The sequence below is a fragment of the Oxyura jamaicensis genome, chromosome 10 (genome assembly GCF_011077185.1).
Source record: "Oxyura jamaicensis isolate SHBP4307 breed ruddy duck chromosome 10, BPBGC_Ojam_1.0, whole genome shotgun sequence".
NCBI classification, from domain to species: Eukaryota; Metazoa; Chordata; class Aves; order Anseriformes; family Anatidae; genus Oxyura; species Oxyura jamaicensis.
In genome coordinates this window covers 2,581,618-2,597,439 of record NC_048902.1, presented here as the reverse complement: position 1 = coordinate 2,597,439, position 15,822 = coordinate 2,581,618, and the positions used below count along the sequence as shown (strand labels likewise).

Here is a 15,822-nt window from a genome sequence, read left to right as displayed (position 1 = left end):
TTCTCTTCTCTTCTCTTCTCTTCTCTTCTCTTCTCTTCTCTTCTCTTTCTCTTCTCTTTCTCTTCTCTTTTTTCCTTTTCCTTTTCCTTTTTCCTTTTTTCTTTTTTCCTTTTTTCTATTTCTTTTTCTTTCTTTTTCTTCTTTTTCTTTGTCAGGCATTGCTCCTATTTGTCCTAGCGACACAAGGCTGCCAGCAGGAAAGCAAGCGTAGTTAATGCTCAGCTGCTCAAACCAGTCAAGCAAGCTAGCAAGTCCCAGCTGTGCTACTTGATGTTTTTTGATTGCACCTAGTCCTCAATCTGTGAACTGTTTTCTGGACTTAGATTCATCAAGCTCTGCCGCTTTAAAAACTCATGCAGGCAGGCATCCTAGGATATGCCATTATAAGCTGCTGCCAGGGGATCTTCTAGGAGATAAATGGAATCTGTGTGAAGTAAATTAGTGTGAACCAGTCAATCTGTGTGTCAGCCTCGAGCCACATCCATGGGTAACTAGCTTGCTGACTGAAAAGTCCACTGTCTTTTGCCAATCAGAGGTCTCAGCACCAGGAAGCAGTCCTATACAACATTAGTTTCTTGGAATAATGCCTGTTTGACTGGCTAGTGAAACTCTTCGGTATATGGTACTGTACTGCCTGAGTTTACTTATTGCTTACAATTGAACTGAAAATCTTTTAAAGTCAGATAACATTTTAACAGTAGGGAGCATCACAGAAATGTCTTGGAAATAAGTACTTCCACTTTCGTACGGCAGCCATTCAGCAGTTTCATGCTGTGCTGCTCTTGGCTTTACCTCCCTATCAGTAATGCATCTTCAAGGCCATAATGCAAAGTAATGACAATAATCTGTCCAGAAGAGGTTAATAAAGATTCTCTGTGTATATTTTTTCCCCATGGATTACGCTATTTGGAAAGCTTTGTTCAAGAGTTGGGAAGAGTATGCAGGCTATAAGACTCACATTATGAACAGGGATATGGGACTGTCATAAAGTGCTACACACGGTTGTTTCATTTTGTTTTTAGAAGTAAACTGAGGCAATCAACAACAAGAATTCTTGTGTATAAATGGAATAATTAAAAGGATTTTGGACTTGAATGCCAAATAAATCTATCTTCATGAATATCTGGCAATAATGTGATTTTAAAAACATGAAATATGGATTTCTTTATTTGTTTGATGTTCTTATAGAAGCTATTGATATACTAATAGGCAGCCATATGTGCAATATGAACTATCCCACACCATTGATTTGATGTGCATAAAGCAAGACTTTATATATTTTTTAGAAGAAAGGACAGGACAGGATAGGAGAGGCCATACATTTTAAGGAAGGAAAGGGAGGAAGGGAGGGAAGGAGGAAGGGAGGGAGGGAGGGAGGAAGGCAGGAAGGCAGGAAGGCAGGAAGGCAGGAAGGCAGGAAGGCAGGAAGGCAGGAAGGAAGGAAGGAAGGAAGGAAGGAAGGAAGGAAGGAAGGAAGGAAGGAAGGAAGGAAGGAAGGAAGGAATATATAATTGTAAAAATTTATTTACTGTCTTCCAGTGACTGGATGGAGGAAAAAAAATAAGGGGGGGGGGGGGGAAGGAAGGAATAGGTATAAGTAATATTAATCAAATGTGATTACACTATTCAGTCCTACACCAGTTTGTTCAAAACACACACAATGAGATATTTAGGGAAAATTGAAAAAATAAACTTGGGTTTTCTGGCTAGAGAGAATATTGAGAAGAAAAAGCAGTGTATAATGACAAAAGAATTAAAGACGGTTTGGGGTTACATTTTCTCTTTTACAATCCTCCTAAGTTTTACAGAAGCATATGCTCAGAGCTTTGCAATAAACGCTGTGTGGGATTTTATGGGAAAGAATTTTATTTCTTGCAGCAGAACCCACTGAGACAAATTTAACTAGTTAGGTACTTTATTACATATAGCACACAGAATACATGGACAGGTTCTGACATAAATCATAACTAAGATCAAGACAACTGCTTTAAAATTGAGTGAATGTTTCATTGCACTAATGAAACAAAAATGGGATGTCCTTTGAGAGCATAATTTGTTACATGCCACTGTATTTTAGTTGAGAGAAATAGGGAAGTCCCTCTGGGTGAATAAAACTTCAAGGTATATTGGGGAAAAAATCACTGAAAATTTCAGTTTTCCTGTCTGGAGTGATTCTGTCCTCATAGATATAGAGAGGGAGAAAAAGTAGAGTTTTAGATGTTTTTTATTTAAAATATATAAAAACCTTAAAACAAATTTTAGCCAGTGTCACATTCAATCATCAGAAAATAACAAGTCACTCTCAATTAAGTGACAACTACATAAATCAGTAGTGTGTTTTATTTGGGGTTTTCGTTGTTGTTGATTGTTTGTTTGTTTTAATGGCACTAAATATTAAGAAATGATGAGCAACTGATGTCCCTTGTCACCGAGATGAATTAGTGGTTTATATGACCTGAGAAATGGTCTGGGAAAACAAACAAACAAAAAAAACCAACAGGGTTCAATTCAATATGGACAAGAGCAAGGATCTAGACTGAGGTAGGATTAATCTTCTGGGGAAAGACAAGATGGGGTGGAAACTGTGGCAACAAAGACAAACACTGTAGCAGGTTCCGTAAACAGGAGCATCACCTGTAAAACCTGTGAAGTAATCTGTGTGCTGTACTCAGCATTGGTAATATCAAGGGCATATCCCCAGCCTCTCTGACTCCCTGCCTGCTGGCACACTGCTCTGTGGCGAGTGCTATCACTGCAATGGAAGGGTGAGTGCTCCATATGGGCTGGTGGTACTTCATTATCGCCCTGTCCTGTTTCCGGTTGATTATGACAATACTTCACCTGCCATTTCATGAATAATTTCTGCATTTTTGTACTAGTGAAATTATTATGTCCTTTTAGGTTGGCATCAAAATACATGGAAAAAAAAAAAAAAAAAAAGGTAAAAAAAAGGTAAGAAAAAGCTAAGTAGCATAGCAATCCTCAACCTGGAGAAAAAAATGTTAAAATTTGAAAAAGGATACAACAAAAGACTGTTAATCATGAACACCACAGAGAGTGTAGTGTGCAGGAGTCTTCCATATACCTTCTTCTTCCACAGAGCTTCACAAGTTTCACATGAAGCTAATAGGGACATACACAAACAAACTAAAGATGCCTCCCTATAAAACCATAAAAACCATAAAACCACAGAGCCTGATATGTTAAGGCAAGTTAGGATATAGGGTCTGAAAATTCTACACACTTAGGGGAAGAGTTTGTGGAAGAACTGAGAGTTATTAAATACTAAACAAAACAAAACAAACAAACAAACAGAGACTCTGGTTTTGGATTTACCCAAGTTTCAAAATGGAATTTAGGAGAAGTTTCTGGTGGTTTTACTGTATGGGTGTTACATTCTTCCACTCTTCCCTTTTCATTTACTTTTAAACACTGAGGTAGGCAAGTGCAGTAGATGATGTTTGCTCAGTAAGTGAAGGTATTCTTACTCTTTTTATGATATCTGTCAAATGTCCTTTTAAAAATAGTATTCAAAGCATTCATTCCCCAGTTATCAATCTGGCTTCTTACATGTAATACGGTTATGGTAGACCCAATGAATCCCATTGAGGAGCAGTTGTTTTAAAAATCTATGGAAATGAAAAATTACCAACAGTTTTTCTTTTACATTCTTTTTCCTGCAGTTTTACTTAAATTCACTTTGCTTTATGTTCTGCATTGGACCATAAATACACTTATAACCTATAGCCAATCTTACCTAATATTTTTGAATGAAAAATATTTTTTTTTGGCCCGTCAGCTTGTTTTGAAATGTCATATATTGAATGATAAATATGTTATTTTTTTCTCTGCGGGCATATTGTGTTTAATTTATTAACCCACCTTATGAATAAAAAAGGCATCTTATCAAAAAATGCAAATTGGTGGATTCACATGTGTTATGCAAACTTCCTCCAATATGTCTGCCCTGTGAAAATTGGTATGCAGAACAGGTTATTTGAACTTTAGTAACTTTAGTATGTGATGTTTCTTTCTGGAGTGGAACAAGGCTTTTCAGAGTTCAAACAGAACATTCAGAAATAAGATAGTGATTAGCTATTGCTGTAATCAGTGATTAGTACATATTCACAAAGAACAGCTTATCATTTAACAGCTCTTTAACATGAAGACTGTTCTTTTACAGACAGATCACAGATGAGTTTGTGATCTCTTTGTAAATAATTTGTTTTTATTTTTTTTGGAACTTTTTTATCTGACACATAGATTTGGGGTTTATTTGAACTCCAGAAATTTACATCACTTTGGCTACGTAAATCAGCTTTCAGATGGAAACAAACGTAATGTTAAGGTCCATTTATGCCCAGAATAAGATGGAATATCCTCAGAATAAGTAATGATCATACTGTTTATGGTTACATTGGTTCTGAAATTCCATCAATAACCTGGGTATAATCAATTCAGAACAATATTTCCCCTATTGATATTTGAAAATAAAATCATATTCCTGTAGCTGAGAATACAGCAAAGTGGGTGTCAATTTTAAGATATTTTTTTTTCCATGATTACATAATGCCATTTTTTTACTTCCACTCTTTATTTGGGCCAGACTGTTCTTGTCTTATTTTTAACTTTTCAATTCCCTTTGTTCTTCTGTCTTTTGTGATATTTTTAAGGAACCTTCCTCTTCAAATAGAGCATGTAACACACTTACTTATTTTTTTATTAAAAAAAAAAAAAAAAAAGAGTTGTGAAGACCTTTGCCTAGGTCTCTTTCTTTTCTCACTGCATGCACTATTATGTAACTTCACAAACTAGGGTATTGTGAAGTTTATTTGCCTGTTCTATCTATGGAGTTATGCATATTTAGGGGTAAGTGACAAAGCTAAGATACACATCCCTCGCTTGCACCAGTGACCTTATCCTGGTTTTCTGAAACATTCACTTGCTGACCTCACTCTTGCTGGCTGAACATCATTCTCCAGCAGCTTTTTACTTTAGTTATCTAGAGATCTGCTTCTCTGTCACTGTGAAAACCCTTCCCATCTGTACTTTCCACTTCCTCAAATCTCTTGCTAATGGCTCCTTCCCAATCAACTACTGATGACAGCGTTTCATCATTGTTTTCCATCATTAGTCAGCTGGTATGAGCTCTGCCCATGACCCTTTTTAAAATCAATTTCGTCTTTCTTGGGCTCCTCTGACTCCATCTTCTGCAGAATCTCCCCTTATCTCTGCAATCTTTACTTAAGCATATCACATGGAGATCCTTCTGTTTTGTCCAGGGATCTGCTGGACTCTCATTTGATTTATTTCTTGTTCAATTCACACTTTCTTTCTGATGTATGTCATCTGTGTATGAACCTCCTTATAGCCGTCTTCTCTTCATTATCAGAACTCAACCAGAGATGTGATAAAGAAGAGATTCAGATCTGGTGGTTCCACTGACATTTGTCATAATTGCAGAATAAAGAACTAAATCAGAGCTCTTCATCATCTCTTTCAAACCTTCTCTCTCCTTACTTTCTGATTCTGTCCTTAAATCTGTGTCCTAACAAAACCCTCTAATATGTCTCTTTTGCATGTTGTTCCTGGCCTGATTCAAAGCACTCACTCTGCTATGCTTTTGGACACAGTTTGTGTCAAAATTAGTTCACGTTCTGCATGTGTTTCATCTGAGAAGCAAGATTTCAAGTCCAGTTGTGGAAATGGCTAAAGGATTGCGTGCCCAGTACCCCTGCTAGGCATATTGTCCTCCTTGTATTTGATTTGACAGAAAGGGCTGAACAGAAGGGAAAATGCATTGCATATGTTATGTACGATAATGAGTTTATACTGTTTGGTCCTTCCCCCATAAGTGCCCCAAAGATCTTTTTCAGAGGTGTGAATTTTGCCTCAACATCGCACCACATTTTAAATTAAACATCAAGTAAGCATTCTTTTTCCATTGGAATCACCTTACCTTAATTAAACTACTATTACTTAGCTTTTTGTAACTAGACCCAAGAAAAAAAGATAGTTTGAAAAGAATGGCCACTCAGAGTTATTTACTGGATAAAAATACACCTCACAGCTCATCCTCAAGTCAGGAGCTTCAGGTCCATTCATTTTGAAAGTCTAACTCTGATTTTTTGGTGACTGTTATGTGGTTTAGCAAAGACAGCTCTTCTGATTTTTCTCATTCTCTCCAGAGGCATAGCTGTAAGTTTTGTTTTCTCCCTTTTATCATAGTATTCTCTGTTGGAAATTTTCCTATTGCTCTACTTCAGAGGAGTTCTGCCTTCTAAATTCGTACAGCTGTAATGGCTCAATCCATCACTCAGCACAGCAGAGCTCAGTGCTTAATAGGAAGAATTGTTTTAGAAAGAATGTTCTAATAAATTTGGCACAGAACAAATATATAAATACAATACACACACTTGTGGTTTCCAGTTTGTCTTTTTGAAGTGGGAAACCTGGCCTTCATATAAATTTGAAAATTATTTAAATATTGTAAAAATCAGACAAAACCACAGATATCTATGAAAACATTTCTTCCTGCACGTGGTAACATTTTCTTGAATGAACAAGAACATATTTTATTTATTGTAAGTTGTTCTTCACTGTCAACGCACCTCATGCAGATTATTTTGTCAACACTTCAATGGTAGAGGTATGAACTAAAACTGTTTATGTGGAAAGGTGGCCATTGTTACACGTTTATTGGCTTTTTTTTTTGTATGGCTGGAAATTTAAATAGTGCTTTTGCTTAGTTGCCATCTGCAGCAGATGTTTTTAGCAAAATCTATTTTTTTTTCAGTTGAAATGTGCAGTGTTACTATCAAAGATTTTACTATTTTATCCTGTTATAATATTGTATTTTCAAGAGTCTAACTCCACAATCGTGCTGAAGCATGATTGCTTCAAGCGGATCCTGTGTAGGTGTAGGATTCAAGAATGATGGAAACTTTTGGTGACCCGGGATCAATAGCTGCAATCTGATGGAAAGTGAAGAATGTCAAAGTGGAATAGGTGTATTTTGAGGTCTTCCTGCCTTAATAATGCCCTGATGCCTTGTTAATTCACTCATAATTTTGGAAAAAATTAAATGGGCCCTTAAATTAAGTAATCATTCAGCAAATGTTCATCTGGTAAAAACAAAAACAAATCCATTAAAAGTTAAAATGGAATAGTTCCTTCTTTAAATAGTCCTTGTTTTAAAAACAGGACAAATCTGTGCTGGAGTTGTTTATAGCCATTGTGATCCCAACCCACATGGACTGGAAGTCTGGAACTTTTCTTAGTTTTGTAGATATTAGGGAAAAAATAAGTCAGCACCATTTATTTAAGAAATGAGATCAGCTTTTAAAGAATCAGAGTTTTAATGGGACTGAAAATTTGAGATCTAGTCTTTGCTCTTCTTTAATGTATTTTTGGTTCTATATGAAGATATTGAGCAGAAGAGAGAAATTAACATTGTCAAGATAAATACCTCTATTCTTTTCAGCAAAACTCATGTGGATTTTTTGTGAAAACCAAGAGAATTAAAAAGTCATATACAGGCAAATAATTATTTCCATGGTAATGTTTTTCCACTCTAAGATGAAAAACTTTTTAATTGATTAAGTAAAGAAGAAATCAAATTTGACCGTATCTAAACTGCAATTGTCTATTTTCTACTTCATGCTATTATAGCTATATGTATTATATAGTTATAAACATATATATTATAATTAACTAATTTTATTACACATTCAAGCTTGTTATATTCAACATATTTTAATCTTAACATGGAATTTCTCTGGAATGACTCCAGTAATTGCAAAACCAGTTAATTGGTCTTTTACGTTGTTTACTGGGTTCTTTACTGAAAAAGAAAAGCATTTATTATGACTACTAAATTATTTTATTATTTTTGGCTTATATAAGAAAAAAAAAATCTTGTTGTTTGTTCTTTATTTCAAAGAGATCACATTTAAGTCAATGCCTCAGACTTCTCCCCAGATGAATCCTTGTCTATAGACTTTTCAAATGCGTTATTGTTGCATATATGTACTTTGAGTTTTAGGTTTATTTCAATCTATCATTTGAGTTTATAAATTATATTTTCAGCATTGAATGATCTGCAGAAGATCAGGAAGTCTTCATTTCTGGATATATTACATTTCTCTTTCCCCCTGTTTTTATTCTTTATTGCTCCAGTTAGTGCGCTGAAGCATGACAAGAGCTCAAACTCAGCAAACTTCCAAGATGTGGAGGATGTGCCTGACAGATGTGTCTTGGAAGAGTCTGAGAGTCCAGGTGAGAACTATTTAAAGACAGTCACCAAGTATCAAGCGATAAATCTGACACAGCTTTTGGGTCTGTGAAAAAGGCACATTGTAATGCTGTTTCCTTTTTAGCAGCTGCAATGTCAAATTAATGGTCACCTCCAGGGGTCACAGTGTGGAGCTGTTATCCTTTCCTCTTTCATCAACAATTCAGGTCTTAGAAAGGATAAAGGCTTTATGACCAAAAAGAAAGCTGACACTACTAGTTCATTATAATTAGTTTTGGACTATACTGCTTAGTTAATATATGTATGATGTCTGACCCTTTGAAGGTAGCATGAGATTATGAAAACTTAGAAGCACTGTATATACTGCAGTTGAATGTAGCAGTGGACATTCAAACACTGTATCTCTGGAGGAAAGTAAATTGGTAGTGTTGAGTAGCTTGATTCTTTTCTCTAAATCAGTTCACAATCATTATTTCATTTTAATGACTCTTAACATTGATTCAGCTAAATAGAGGAACATCCATAAAGTGCATTATTTTTGGTGACTAAAAGATTTATCTTCATGTAGTTTCATTATCTTTCTAGTTATGGGATATCTAAGAAATTTATTAAATGATTCCCAAAGGGAAACAATTAAATATCAAGTGTATCCAGTCACAGATGATTAAAAACGTTCTGGGGGACTGAATATTAAGATCTTTCAAACACGCTGTGAGTTTGTCCCACATACAACATATATGTAACCTGCATATAGCACTCATTAGTGAAAGAGTTAAACATCTTTCTTCACTTGGTATTTTCCTTTCCTGCTTTATCTGGTGTCTGTGTACCCTCTTGCATCTCTGTGTGCTGATCCGTGTATCATATTTTTGATTCATCGTCTCTGCGGCCTGTCAGCTTAGTTAAGAGATTTCCAAATCTTGCAGCCTGTGCTGACAGGGGGCAGCTGCCAACAGTCCCCTGATCCTTCCCCAAGGAACACAGCTGAGATTTAATTTTCAGTCAAAGGGTGCAGTCTGAAATCCATGTCAGGTCCCCTAAGTCATCTCAGAACCCAGAAAGGACCCCTGTCTGGGGGATTATATTTCAGTGCACTCCACTCCTCCAAGATTCCTTGGGAGTTCAACTGCTGTCATATACCTGATTTGAACTACATTCCCTTTTCATCTTTTCCACAGAAGTGAACACCAGTATACGTTAGAATAATTGAAACCAATGAATTGTAAATCCATATTCGCTTTAAAGCCACATTGTCTTGGACTCGCTGCTGTACAGCAGAAGGCAGCATGAGATTTAGAAAGAAATAGGTAAGCTACTTGAAAAGGAGACCAGTTTAATTTCTTATCACAGCTACATAACACTATCTGTGGCACATGGCACCTCCTTCAGAAAATATCTGTAGTCTCTTCTACAATGAGTATGCCCAAAAATGTGGATTGGCCATCCAAGTCCTGATCTGTTTGGAAGTGAGAAAGAATTTAAACAAAGTGGTACTAAAACATTGAGGTGAGAATTAATGTGCCCTTAAGGTAGCTTTAATGTGAATCTTGATTTAAGCTATTCTGTGTGGAAAAATGCACGCATTTGGATGGAAACTTGAATATCCTGTTCTGCCTTCTGCATGTCTATATGAAAAGAATAAAAAACTGTCAGGAGGTGAATATTGACTAGCAAATATACATGTTGATAAAGCATCTGAACTTAAAAACTGGGTTCCATTCAGTCCACCTGACATCATTAAACTGGTAATAAACAATGAATTACTCTGGCTTTTGTTTCTGTCCATTCCTGCATTTTAAGACATCTTGTCTTCTAGGTCTGAAAACCTCAGGAGATTTCACTACTGGTCTCACTTCTTTCCACTGAGAATTTGTGGCTTGGTTGTCATGGAGACATCGTATTTCTCCAAGAATTGCTCATATTGATCCGTGGACAGGCGTAAATGGCCAGGCGAATGTGAGGAGTAAAGGGGGTTGGGCAGTACTATAAAATGACCAGAGGTTATGGGTCGGAAATAAGCTCATAGCAAACACTTAGGTAAAGAGAAAGAAACAGTTTCATTTTGTTTCAGGATTTCGTTTTTGCACTTTATGCCATTGTCTTCTTTTACTATAGACTGAAAGAAACTTGTTAGTCACTTGTCATGTCAGATCTTTGGTGCTTGTCCTGACACAGCTGTCAGCCTTCCAGCTCTGTGCAGTTCAGGGACACACAACAAAGAGCTAGGAACATGAATTATTTATTGCTCCTTGTGCGGATGAAATTCTGTGATAAGAAATTAAGACACTTCTGACAGAAGTGCTTGTTTGAAAGGAAAGATTTGGTAACAGAATACATTCTCTTAAAACTTACTACTTACTTCTAGAAGCAAACATTGAAACAATAATATGACATTCACTTGGGTATGATTATCTGTAGTGTTTCTCGGATGCTTTAACTTCAAAATGGATCTTGGAATTTGAGAATGCCTGGGAGGTCAGAATTTGATTTGGTGAATCCTGGGACTTTAGAAGCTCTCTCTCACATATTCAAAGTCTCAGCAATCTTACCAATTTGTTTTTATTGAAGAGTTGTATGTATGTGTGTTTTGCAGAATCTGTTGCAGTTTGCTTGCCATATGTTGATATATGCACAAAAGTGATATTAAGAAATATGTTGACTTTATTTATCTCTGCTGATGGGGAAAAGGTGTGACAATTTACCTGTAAGGAATTCCAACTATTTCAAGAAAGGGTTATTTATGACAACTTCTACCAGAATCAGTAAGGCTTTAGATGCACAGAGCAGCCATTAACAGACACATCTGTGTACTGTGTTTTCTGATGCTGAAAGGTACCATATCTAACCTTGACATTAGACTGAGAATTATTTTCAAAGTGATCTTAGTTTTCTAAAATCACATAAAGCATACTTGGCTTATTTTGTTTTCACACTTTCTACATGTCTGCACATTATCTCACTGCTCCAGATGTAGGCTTCCAGCAGTCATGGAAAAACTTATACACTCGGATGTAAGGAATCCATCTGACTGCCCAAGACCCCAGTCTGAGATTTACCTGTGATTTCTTATATTCAATGTGTGATCCGAACTACTCTTAGATAGGAAATGAAACCCTTCAACCTGCACTTTTCTCTTGGATAATTCACGGCAAATACTTTTCACTTGTGATGGACACAGGTAAATATCAGACTGCAGTTCCTTGTCTAAGTGAAATAGATTTTAGTTTCTCCCTTCATGTGCCTACAGGCTGCCATTATCCGTGATAGTGGTTCATGTCTATTTTAGCCCACACACAGCGGAGATACAGGGTTTCTCTCCCAGATGCCTAATAGTAGGTTTATCACTGCCATTTTCCCCACATGCTGAGGACTGCTTCTGTTTGATATGCAAAGCCTTGGCTTTTCAAACTTGTCTCTGCTCTTGCCTTGAACATAATAATCAGATAAGAATTGCAACAGCCTTTTGTAGAACTTAACTTTTAATCATACCAACCTCCCATAAAGAATTCGATATCGCTTAGAATGCCTCTTCAGTATAAATAAATATTCTCAGCACTGTTTTCCATTTTATCAGTCAAGTTTTCCACATTTAGAGAAATTAAGAAGGAGGCTGAAACTGACCAAACTTAGGTGTCCAAGCTAGAGTTCTAGGTCCAAGCTACTCACCCAAGTTTTCTTGTGTAAACAATGGTGGAAAATTCACACTCCTAAAAGGCAGATCACCCTATCCAAATGGAGTTGCTTAAGATAAATTTTAAAGCAATTGAAAATGCTCAGAATTTTTTCAGTCAAAATCTGAGAGGAATGCAGCAGGACTTGACACAGCTGGAGATGTCTTAGCTTCCATATGGTCTGCAGTCCCACTAAGGAGGCTTCTGCAAGCATAGCTCTTATGAGAAAAAATGAATAGATTGGAGCTGGAGTTAGGAGCAACAATGGAGGCACAGATATCCCTTGCTTCTTGTTTCCTCCAACACAGATATTGCAGCAGACTAGGCAGCAGTTTATTATTTTGCTAGGTAATACAGGGAAATTGATCCTGAACAGCTCAAAATCAAGCAAACAAAGAAACAAACAAACAAAAAAACAATTGAAAGCTGTAGATTGAAATTATAAATGGGTTTTCTGTCTTTTACATGAAAACCATGTAAATGGTGAGAACTCTATATACTTATGGCCTTCAGTAGCCAGGAAGTCTGGCTGTCAACTGGCCCTTTCTGCAGCTCATGATCCTCCCATGCCTTCATTGCAAAAACATTGCACTTACTATATTTTTCCTTCTTCATTCAGGACATAATGTAATTCTGGTTGTATAACAATTGATAGTGAAAATACAAGCAGTTTTCACAGGCTAACGAAGTTGCATGTCCTAGGTAGACCTAGTCACGTAGATGAGAAAGATCTCTGACTGCTCCTGAAATACCATCTGTTAGAAAAGGAATTGCAGCAAATAGAAATGAGAATGTGGAGATGTATCAAGAAGAATAGATTCCTATTAGCCACAGTGTGCTTAAATATACATCACTAAAACTGTGACTATCTTGTTATCAACCTAGTTATAATTACTTGAATATTTTTACTAGCTCCAAGTTCCTTCCATCTACTGAAGACTACATTATTTAAATCAGCACTATGTCAACTTTATCTATATTGTTCAGTACACTGGCAGGAGGTATTCAGTAAATTGACAAGTATGCAGCATCCTAGAAAAGCATGATTTTTTTTTTTTTTTTTTATTTGCGTCATCATCAATGGTAGATAGCAGATGTGAACTGATTCAGGAAGGGAGTGCTGGAGGCTGTTGACGTTGATGCATGAAGCAGGAGGAGGATGCAGTGTAGGGGCAACCCACTGATCACAGGCACTGGTAGCCCATAGAACTCATCAACTGTGTATAAAATATTAGGGGCTAGAAGTCCAGAAATTAAGTCCATAAGAATTTCACTGCAGTGGATTTAGTGTCGAATCCTGTCAGCATACAGGGTTGCAAGTATTATGACCCCTTCTTTGTTTGATTGGTTGATTTGGTTTGGTTATACATAGTAAATCAAAGTGTAAAAACAGAAGACTACGTAGTGGACATCAGGAAAATATGTATCTGTGTCTATGACACATATGCAGAGAGATGATAGGTAATATGATAAGCTGAGAAGATAGTTATTATATTGGGAAAAAATAGTGTGTGCTTCGTTCTCTGTGCTCATGTACTCATAAAGTGCACCATGTCTATTCAAGCAGTGTTGCTAATAGAAGCAATATTTTAAATTCAGGTGGTAAATATTGTCATATATTAAATGGGAAAAAGTCATGAAGCTAAAAACTGATGGGTGAGATTGTTTTCTGTAGAATTCTAATCAACTGTGACAGAGTTAAACTATAATGACTTAATACAGCTTCCTATCAGTTCTGTGATATATAATATATATATAGCTGTTATATATACATATAGCTGATATAATAGCTGTTTACGGCTATTATAGAATTATTTCTGTTGGAAGGATATATAAAACTTGAAAACAGTGTTATCAGAGGAAACATAAATAATCTATTAACTTTATCAGAAATTATCTTCCTGCTGATCCACTAAAAAGTGTTCTGTTAAAAGATAAAAGAAAAAGAAAAAAGATAAATAAGAAGAAAAAAAGAAGAAAAAAAAAGAAGAAAAGAAGAAAAAAAAGGAGAGTAGGAATGTTCAGCAAAAAATCTGGGGAAGGCTATAAATTTTCTTAAGCTAAGTTGGTTCCACATTGCCTCTTGTAATATAGCAGTTGTGATGCAAACAGAACAAAACAGAATAGAACAAAACAGAACAGTTTTCTAGAGGTATATTTGTGCTCTTTTTTTAACCCTAGTGTGTTGATGCTGAAAGTCTTAATTCCATTACAAAAGTTATAAATTATTACTCTAACGAAAAATTGTCAAATAACTTAATTTTAAAAAACAAATTCTTGCTTGTTACTTCAAACTGTACAGTCATTAAGCCAGATTAATATATTCATTTCTTTTCCAGATGATATGAAGGCACATCCATGGATATCTAAGGTGTGCTCCTGTAAGGTCTGTTAGAAAAACCCTACTTAGCTGAAAGAATGAGAAGATCCCAAAGAGCAGCCAAGAAATAGGATATACATGGCGTGGACATGGAGCAGCTTGCTGTAGCTATTATTTTATACCTTTAATAATTAATTTTCAGAAGAAATATCTTTCATGAGATCAGCTACTTTTTGCTAATTTATTGACTTCTATTCACACTTCCATCGCTTATAGATTTATGTTTATTCAATTTAATTTCAATAGTTCTAACAGAAAATATCAAGTCCTTATTATATTTTTCACTAGTTTAAGTAGTGACTCCAAATCTTACAACATTGATTGACCATAAAACTCTTACTTCGCTTTGAATATTCTTTTGTATACAACTAATTTAAACAAGCTAATTCATTTTTTTCTCTCTCCTTGGCTCTGACTTTTATTACCAATAACATTTTAAACACTAAACAAAACCAAACAAATTTGAAAAAAAAATCAAGAATTTTCTTTGATTTAAAGGAAAAATGTATAGTTTGAATTAAACGTGGAATATCTAGAAACAATAAAGTACGATTTTTGTGTGCACAGGACAGCATGGGAAATTGATTTTAAATCTGGTCTTTCTAGCATGTAAATTTTCCTTTTATAAATACTGCCAGCACTGTCATCTGAAGAAATGTGGTGCCAGTATGAAGATGGAGAAGCCCACCTGTGTCCTATTCTCAAATGATGCACTTTGTTGAATTGTATTTGTGCTCTTGGGGAAAAACATTTACACATTTTTATCCTTATTAAAACAAAACAAAACAACAACAACAACAAAAAACATTAGGTTTGGAAAATATGTGCAGTTGATTAGACTCATATCTCCTAAAGTTCTGAAAGATTTATGCTGGTTTGATAAAGAACAGCCACACAGAGTGGTAAACTTTCTGTATTACCAATTGTAGAAGTGCTAATGAAGTCAAAGGGACTTGTGGATGTGTTCTGGATCTGTATCTTATGGTGGAAGCCATCACCTAATATTACCCTTCCTAACTGCAATGTTAGCCAAAATCTGCCCTAACTAGGAAAATGAAGATTTCTTTGGTGCGAAAAGATTCTCTGGCAATGAATTTCTCCTACCTGTGGGGAAATGTGGCTGCAGGAGTGACAAAACCAGGTTCTTGTTGCCATACTATGACTTGAATTTGGTTAAATGTGAAACAGACATGAATTATTATTATTTTTTTTTTCTTTTTTATATCCCGTGAATCTCTAGCTCTAGAGATAGAGATATCTCGCCATAGAGTATGGCAACAAGGTCTTCAAAAGTGTTGAGTTGAAGGGCATTATGAGAGTAGTCTTTCAGTTGTCATTCAGCTAAAGTATATGTCATTAAAATGGGCTGCAGCCCAGGAAAAAATAAAGTTATTCAATGTTCTTTTTCTGGAATTTTACATGCCATGCAGAAAATTACATCTTTTACAGAGTAGTCAATGTGTTTTACACATTTGGTATTTTTCAGGAATAGCTTTCTTTGTTCCTAGATACAGTCT

At 35.7% G+C, this 15,822-nt stretch overlaps 1 protein-coding gene across 4 annotated transcripts in view; it reads left to right on the top strand.

Moving 5' to 3' along the window:
* WDR72 (WD repeat domain 72) overlaps positions 1–14,757 on the top strand; it is a 122,397-nt gene extending 107,640 nt beyond the window's left edge. For all 4 annotated transcript variants that reach the window (XM_035335687.1, XM_035335688.1, XM_035335682.1 and 1 more), the window contains 2 exons: positions 8,179–8,277; positions 14,265–14,757. In XM_035335687.1, coding sequence (XP_035191578.1) covers positions 8,179–8,277; positions 14,265–14,320 — 155 coding nt within the window. In that variant the 3' untranslated portion in view covers positions 14,321–14,757. The remainder of the gene's footprint in view (positions 1–8,178; positions 8,278–14,264) is intronic.
* The last annotated feature ends 1,065 nt before the right edge of the window (positions 14,758–15,822 follow it).